The 8,723-nt window shown below is 31.9% G+C and overlaps 1 protein-coding gene across 2 annotated transcripts; it reads left to right on the forward strand.

The window, feature by feature from the left end:
• Positions 1-82: 82 nt before the first annotated feature.
• Positions 83-8,508, forward strand: LOC133288359 (actin-depolymerizing factor 5-like). 2 transcript variants are annotated; one of them, XM_061486091.1, is made up of 3 exons: positions 83-91; positions 7,326-7,585; positions 7,983-8,508. In XM_061486091.1, the coding sequence occupies exons 2-3, from the start codon at positions 7,338-7,340 to the stop codon at positions 8,131-8,133; spliced, it is 399 nt and encodes a 132-aa protein (XP_061342075.1). In that variant the 5' UTR covers positions 83-91; positions 7,326-7,337; the 3' UTR covers positions 8,134-8,508. The 2 variants fall into 2 exon arrangements, with proteins under 2 accessions (XP_061342075.1, XP_061342074.1); XM_061486090.1 differs by lacking the exon at positions 83-91 and adding an exon at positions 7,052-7,128 and having other exon boundaries at positions 7,983-8,507.
• The last annotated feature ends 215 nt before the right edge of the window (positions 8,509-8,723 follow it).

An 8,723-nucleotide genomic window follows, 5' to 3' on the forward strand; every position in this document is an offset into this window, starting at 1 on the left:
TCTACGTTGTGAACAAAAACTTTTTGATTTAGACATGTCAAAATCAGCCGATCAGTCCTTATGCATTGGAAATGACTTGGCTAGACCTAGTGTATTTTTCGGGCCAAAATTGTGGCCCATTTACTTTTGACGGGCCTGACTGACAAAAGGAAGTTGGATTGGGATAATGAAACGGGCTAGCTTAATTTTTAAAATCCAATTTGATTGTTGAAAAACATGTATTTTAGAGTAAATATTCGCGGTACTTACCAAATTTTACAATGCTATTTGTGGTTCTTAAGAAATTTAAAGTGGACCCATTTTAGTCTTTTTGAGGACTAATATAGGTCTTTTTTAAAATTGTGAGGGACCACAGTTTCAACTAAATGAGTTCATTTTGAATTTTTTAAGGACCACGAATAGCCTCTTTATTTGCTAGGGACTAAAGCGGGTATCGTGAGTTGAGGACCAAAAAGTGTATTTACTCTGTATGTTATTCATTCTCCATCAATATTCAAGAGCACGAGCCTTGTCACCTGCATTATGCGCTCTGCATCTGGTTGTTGTCTCTTATGGTGGAGAAATTTTGATATAACCTTAGCAGTTTGGTTACTGTTTAGAACTGATTTAATAATATTTTATTTTTAATTCCGCAGTCTATATTATAATGTAATATCACGTGTTATATTTTTATTGGAGTAATGCATACTTCAGAAATATATAAGAATCTCTTCTTAAGGAGGGAGGTGATTCACCATGAATGCTGATTGGTCCAATACTCTTGTTCAAAGCGTTCCGCGGCATAGTATCTGTTAATTGTTGACTTGTTGTCGCCTTCGTACATATAGAAAATATATTCAGCACTCTCTTTGTGGAGCTCACTGCATTCTTTATTAAATTTGAAAAATAATAATATAATTGACTTTTTTTATTTTACCCACTTTTTTAAGGTTATTCTCACCTAAAACTCATTTTTTCATATTTTTATAAACCTAAAACTAAAGATATGCTTGTACATATGGTCGATGGTATCTTTCTCTCGTCTTGAAATATGAAATCAAACACAATGAAAAAATTGAAAAACATTTTGAGCCTAGCTAGTAATTGAATTTCATTTTGAGGTGGATATAATTCGATTTGGTTTTTTATGCCGAACCAAATCAAATCGGTGAAATGTTCAATTCAGAAAGCGAATCAGTTTAGAAAAATTAGTTTGATCATTAAATAGATTAGAAAAAATAATTTAATTCTTAAATCGGTTAGAATATATATATGTAAGGGGAATGATATTGTAACAACAAATTAAGGTTACTATTAATGTTATTACCAATCAATTACATCGTTAGATCGATTATGTTGATCCAACGGTGATATTTATTTCCATCTTTGTATGGTTATTATTTTCCATATATAATGCTTTCACATTAAATTTGAGAATCATAACCACACAAAGATGAAAATAAATATAACCGTTGGATTAACATAATCGATCTAACGGTGAAATTGATTGGTAGTAATATTAGTATTAACTCTAATTGTTTGTTACAATATCCTGTCCTCTATATATATATATATATAAAAGAGAATTTTTTATTTTATTTTACACCCCTAAATTTATTTACAATCCCAAAAAAGTTCTCTGTTTCTTCGATGCCATCCCGTGAAAGCTGGTATTGGCAGTTGTTGAGGTGTCTCTTACTAAACCTACCTTGTTATTCAACAAAAGCTTCTATTGGAAGGTTCGGATAGGATTGTGAATTTGTGATCAACTGACCATACAATCATAATTTGTACATGTGCAATGAGGGGTAGTTAATTAAGAAAGCCTGCCTGTTCCCTTCCAATAGCATTTCCTTTGGAGGGTACAATAATCTGTAAGTAGACCATGACAAAATATGTTGAGTTGTTGACTTTTCACAATTTTCAGTGGTAATTAGTTAACTCGAAGGAACTGAGCCTAGTTGTTTTAACTAGTGCCTCAAGATGCTGGTGACTGATATCTGAACTTATATGCTAAGGCCATGTGTAGTACAATCTGAATGAATAGCATGAAGTTATGTCTGGTGGTCGACTAGCTGTAATGCATTGAGCCATTATGTTATCTGTGACAATGGCTTCAACCTTATGGCTTATGGCATGGCATGTCATTGTTTTAGTGGGTAGTCCATGCCCTTAACTTGGCCTGACTCGGTGCACCACTTCTTCTAGCACAGGATAATTTGCTGCAAGGAGCGAGCCAATTTGGATCCAAAATTGATGTAATTCTAGCCTGTGCTAAAAAGACAGCAACTCTAAATGATTCAAATTCTAGGCTCAATTTTATTCAAATATGTTATGCTATATGATTTTCTCTGTCTGACCTGGTGGATTAGATCTAAAGAATGGAGATCATTCTGAATCAGAATGTACAAGCAGCATGTAGCATATGGGATATGCATGTTGTCTCTCCCTTCAATTTGCCAAATGATAATAAGTGGAGTATAGGGTCAGAACCTGATCAATGGCCATGACAGATATACATTTAATCAAAATAAGGACCAAGAAGATAAAGTTAGCGTATATTATATGCCATTTTGTCAAATCCAGAGGATTAATATACACCGCAAAAGTGAGTACTTCCATGCAGAAGAAGCTCGCTCTTATAAAGTATTTGATTGATCTAATGCACCTCAGAGTACGTACACAATTTTTTGTTTTATTTTTTATGAGTAGAAAATCTTGGGTTGCATAATGAATCATGCCACCTCAACTTATGGGCCTAATCATGAGTTTATGAAGTCAAGGAGCGGGCCATCCGTTCGATGGACATGCCTCCCTATTCACCTACATAAGTTATCTTGTTGGCTATTTAACTGGATTTTAGTGTTTGTAATCACTATTTCTCCTTACTCAACATGAGCTAGAGCAAAGCATTCGGGAAAAGATAACTAGTGTGACACAAAGAACTGAATGTACGTGTAACTGTGATATGTATTGAATTAATTTTAAAATAAAATCTGAGTCATTGCATATGTCACACTATCATTGTCTCAATATCAACTAAATTGTAGGACATTGGTTGCGGTGTTAACTCTATTGGCTTCGTTTTCTTAGACAAATGCATGGGAGAACTTTAGCCCTTGGGACATGAAATCTCAAAGTTGAAAGAAGAACCCGAACGGATATATAAAAACAAACAGATAATGACCAAGTTGGCAAGACAACTGAACGGTGATTCGCAAAAGTGAGTAGATTCACTGGTTTGTAAAGAGTAGTAGTTTTTTCTTGAGTAAATATAGTTTTCGGTGCTCAGCGCTTTAGTCCCTAACAAATAAAAGGCTATTCGTGGACCTAAGAAATTTAAAGTGGACCCATTTTAGTCTTCAAATATGGGTTTTTTTTGAATTTACGAGGGACCATGATTTTAACTAAATAGGTCCGTTTTGAATTTCTTAGGACCACGAATAGTTTTTTTATTTGCTAGTGACTAAAACGAGCATCGTGAAATTTGCTGAGGACCAAAAAAGATATTTATTTACTTTTTTTTTTTTTTTTTTTTTTTTTTTTTAGTTTTTGGTACCACCTTCTCTGCTTTGCTTTCACGCAAAGACTATTTTCAGAAACACAAAAGGGTGATGGGATGTGTGGGTGTGGTCCGAAATGGGACCATAGTTATAGTATATGCTGCAAACTTCTAAGAAAGTAATGTGTTAAACTACGTAGAGCTCAACACAAGTTGCTCATGCGATTACCAAGATTGTGTAATGTTACGCTGGTCCTATGCTTGTAGTTTATTTTAGTTCTAGTTTTGAATCGATATTTTCTTACACTTGTCCTTTTCATTCGTTATAATTATTTCCATGTAGAATTTAGCTAGCCACTCTCGTGCAATTCAGATTATAGACATAACACATCTCCCCTATTTAAGAGGAAACAATTAAATACCATCACCAAATTGGGTTAAGTCCATCTGTAATTTCTTCAATTTCGCTTTTGTGGTCACTTTGTATCACACCTTTTGTGCTCGTCGTTGTCTCGAGACTTCAAATGGGATACCAAGAAATAAATGCCAGGATCCTATGTGCGCTACGAACTATAACCGGTTTCCACAATATTCCCAAATGATAATTTATTAACATTTAATATTTAATGAAATTATAAACACTATTTATAGAGTTGTCAAAACGGATGGAAGACCGCTGGTTAGCCTGTAAAATCTTATATTTAACCCTTATCCAATAAATTTTTTTTGTGTAAGACCTTTTCTAACCCTAACCCCAAAATCCTATGATTTAGCAGGTTAAGTTGAGATTTATTCGCGAGCCAATTTTTTTTCTTCATTTGTATTATTTACAAAAATACAAAAATACAAAAAAATATTTATAAATATAAAATAAATTACAAACATAACATTATAATAAAAATATGGGATAGGATATTGTGACACCCAAGTTATGTTACACTCATGTGACACCCAGTCAATCTCACCGTTAGATCGCTTATGTTGATCCAACGGTTATATTTATTTCCATCTTTGTATGGTCATGATTTCCCAAATTTAATATTGTATATTTATTTCTACCTTTGTATGGTTATGATTTCCCATATTTAATGCTTTCACTTTAAATTTGGGAAATCATGACCATACAAAGATGGAAATAAATATAACCGTTGGATCAACATAAGCGATCTAACGGTGAGATTGACTGGGTGTCACATGGGTGTAACATAACTTGGGTGTCACAATATCCTATCCCTAAAAATATACCTTTATAGCTTACAAAAAAAAGATACTTTTATATATATATAGGGAGAGGTTATAGTTATAACCTTTTTTTTTACAACTTCTTACAACCATATATCATAACCGTTGATTTCCGCCAATCAACGATTATAATTTTCGCAAATTAAATTCATTAATTATTAATTCATAATAAATGACAACCGTTGATTGGCGGAAATCAACGGTTATGATATATGGTTGCAAGAGGTTGTAAAAAAAAAGTTGTAAGTATAACCTTCCTCATATATATATATATATATAATTTTGTAGAATATATAATAAATATATTTTAATCAAGTTTGAAGACTTTTAAGTAAATGACAAAAAAATAATTTATTTCTCCATAATTAAGTTTAAAGTAAGTAGACCCGGCAAAACGGGCTCGGCTCGGCAGGCCAAGCTGTCCAACCCACCAAACGGGACGAGGTGAGTTGAGTTTTTTAACTCATCTCAAAAGCGGGGCGGGCTCATTTTTTGGCGGGTTGATGGCGGGCCGAGGCAGGTCAGTGTAAAATATGCTCGAGTTGTCGGGCCAACCCGTCCAACCCGCCAAACGGGGCGGACCGGACTAGATTTTTCAGTCTATTTCCAAAAGCAGGCTAGCTCATTTTTTGACGGGGCGGGGCGGGACGGGACGAGTCGCCCACTTTGTCACCTCTGAAAGTAAGTATGCAAACAAAAAAAAAGTTTAAAGTAAGTATCCAAATTTGTAATGAAACATACTGTAGTTTTATGAATAATAATATATAAAAAAGTTTTTATAAGGGTGGTAATTAAAAAAAGTTAATAGTTTAATTTTTAAATATGTAGCATACTAAAAATAATTGCTCAACATTGATACTAAGATCATTTTTTCATAGTTCATTTTGGTTTTCCACTAGACTTCTGGTGAGAAAAATTTTATGATAACATTTTTGCAACGAAACTTAGCAGAGATAATAAAATTAATTTTTTACTTATATTAAAATTTTGCTTACATTTTTACTTGTGTATTCGTGTGTAAATATTATTTCATTAAAATTAAGTTATAAAATAATTATATTTTAAATAGAACTTTATATGAAAGTATTAAATATTTATTTATTAAAATATTTTTGATTATAATAAAAATATTAAAAAATTTAACATTATAATTTTGGGAGGCTGGCCTGTTTTGGGAGCTCTTCTATTTATGGCAAATATATGTTTCTTCCTTATTACTCTATGAGTGACAATGGTAAGTAATTAAAAGAAAAATAATTATATATCATCTTAAATGTCAAAAAAAGGTGTTAAAGCCACTATGATTGATATAGTGTGAGAGAAGTTTGGATAAGTTGTATTAGATTGTGTGTTCAATTCTCAGTAATGTATAAAAAAAAGGTGATAAATGATTTTTAGTATTTTATTTTAAGATATTAAATGTTTTAATTTTTATTTAATGCTTTGTGTTTTAAGTAATTTAAAAATTGTTAGAAAATCTATTTAAAAGATATAAAATTTATCTAAATAACAATAATTTCATTTCCTCTTAATGAATTAGCTTAATAATCCTTCTAATGACTTAAAGGAAAATATTAAATGATTTGGATTCCTAAGTATTAAATACTTATTTTTTATTTAATTTTATATTAAATAAATAGAAAAAGTACGAAAAAGCCTCCTTTAAATTAAATTCACAAACAAATAAAGTATATTTATTCTTAAATCATTTAACGAGTTAAAATCAAAATATATCTTAAATTATATTAATGATAAGTATATATTTATTTACTGACTCAAAAATACAACCATATCAAACATTTGTTTAACGTGAAAAACTTGGGTCCCTGTTACGATGGGGTATTTACTAATTTACTGACTCAAAAATACAACTATATTGTTATAAAAAAATAAATAAAAATACAACTATATCAAACATTTTTACTGACTCAAAAATACAACCATAAGGTTACTGATTTATGTTTGCCATGGACAAATTGTAAAAGTAATAATGACTTGTAATTTTAGTCAATAAATTCCTTCCAATTACAAAACTCAGTGCATGTATATAATAACCCAATATCAACTAAAATATTTAAAGAAAAGATTCAATTTTGTAATAAAGTATATTCATTTTTATAGTATATTTTTGAATAGGAGATCTGCCATTCCAATGGGCATTGAATGAAATACTTCTTCTTCTTCTTTTCAATAAACTTTTTTAATTAATAAATAAAAAATATGAGACATAATCTAGGACAAAACTGTAAATAAGAGGAAATACCAATGGCAATCTCAATGAGACCCTCTTTATATATAGACCCAGTCCCACCCACCACTTTAAAGAAAAATAAAATAAAAAAAAAGAGTGATACTAGCTTGTTTTTCCTCCTCAGCTGATAACAATGGCGATGGCTTTCAAAATGGTACTCTTCATCTGCATCTGTAACTTTTTTTTTTTTTTCATTCTATTTATTAGATTTTGATCATCATCTGCACTGGAAGTGTGAGTGTTGTTTGTTTTCATTAATATATGCTTAAGCTTAATGATGATTTTAGGATTGTGAATTGTGTTGTGCTTAGTGTAATTACTAATTGATTGTGAATTAACACTAATTAACAGGCAACTACTGGGATGTGGGTAACGGATGAGTGCAAGAACTCATTCATGGAGATGAAGTGGAAGAAGGTTCACAGATACATAGTGTTCAAGATTGATGAAAGGTCAAAGCTTGTCACCGTTGATAAGGTGGGTGGTCCCGGCGAGGGTTATGCTGATCTCGCCGCTTCCTTGCCCAATGATGATTGTAGATACGCTGTTTTCGACTTCGATTTTGTCACAGTTGATAACTGCCGCAAGAGCAAGATCTTCTTCATTGCATGGTATATAATTAATTTACTTACCAATAAAACTTTAGATTAGATTAATTTATTCATGTCATGCCATGGTTACTTAGTATCATCTATGTGGTGGTACTTGTATAAATTATGACTCTAGTACTAATAATCTTGTAGGAAAAGATGGTAAGGGAAAATGGATTATGAATATGAATAGGGATAGGGGATTCTACTTATCATTCTTTCTGTTTACTTTTGTCTATCACTCTTTACAGTATCGTTAGATCAGAATCTCGAGAAGAAAAAGAAAGATAAATGTTAATTAAGATTCTGATCTAATGTTGTTTTAGAGTGATAGACAAAAAATGATAAGTATAATAGTCTATCCCATCTAAATACGATGATTGATGTTTGAAGGGGTTTTTTTCACTAAAATTTTCAGGTCTCCAACAGCATCAAGGATAAGAGCAAAGATGCTATACGCAACTTCAAAGGATGGGTTGAGAAGGGCTCTGGATGGAATCTGCTATGAAGTGCAGGCTACTGATCCAACTGAGATGGGATTTGATATAATTAAAGACAGAGCCAAATAGATGCCCCTTTTTTCAAGTCGGAATTGGACTCCGTAATTATGCGCTGAACTAATCAATTAATCCTCCAATTTTACTCTATCTTTTTATAATTAATCATGTGATTCCAATCCAATGACTCTATGACATGTGCTCTTCTTTCTGGCTTTTTATGGTAGCTTAATTATGTTGGTTTTGGGCACCATTGTGATGTAAGTGGGGCATCTAATCTTCTATCTTTAGTCATTATAATAAATTGTATGTAATATATGACTGTCGGGTCTATGATAAGTTAAGGACAACAAACCTTTGGTTGTAATCCCTCTTGATGATGAAAATTGTTGAAAGGAAAAGATCAGCACAACTTTTCAGATGGAAAGTTGATGCGTCACCTTATATTTAATTAATGCTTTTGTATTCTACGTCCTTATCCTTAACGATAGTAGTTTGCTAACTTGTACTGTTTAGTCCAGTGCCACAGCGCAGGCACTGCTAATAAACAATGGTTGATCCATGAATCTGTACAAAACCACAAATAGAAAATCAGAAACAATGATTATTTAATCAGAATCCAATGCTAGTTAAGCATTGGAGGACCTTTAAATAAGTCGACA

This window comes from Gastrolobium bilobum, unplaced genomic scaffold (assembly GCF_033153095.1).
Source record: "Gastrolobium bilobum isolate Gb01-03AN ecotype WA unplaced genomic scaffold, APGP_CSIRO_Gbil_v1 utg1578, whole genome shotgun sequence".
NCBI classification, from domain to species: Eukaryota; Viridiplantae; Streptophyta; class Magnoliopsida; order Fabales; family Fabaceae; genus Gastrolobium; species Gastrolobium bilobum.

Bases quoted from the DNA above. Each gene is read 5' to 3' on its own strand.
- LOC133288359 (XM_061486090.1), top strand. From the start codon at position 7,108: ATGGCGATGGCTTTCAAAATG. The intron at 7,129-7,325 runs GTACTCTTCATC...ACTAATTAACAG, and splicing joins TGGCGATGGCTTTCAAAATG to GCAACTACTGGGATGTGGGT. The intron at 7,586-7,982 runs GTATATAATTAA...TAAAATTTTCAG, and splicing joins AAGATCTTCTTCATTGCATG to GTCTCCAACAGCATCAAGGA.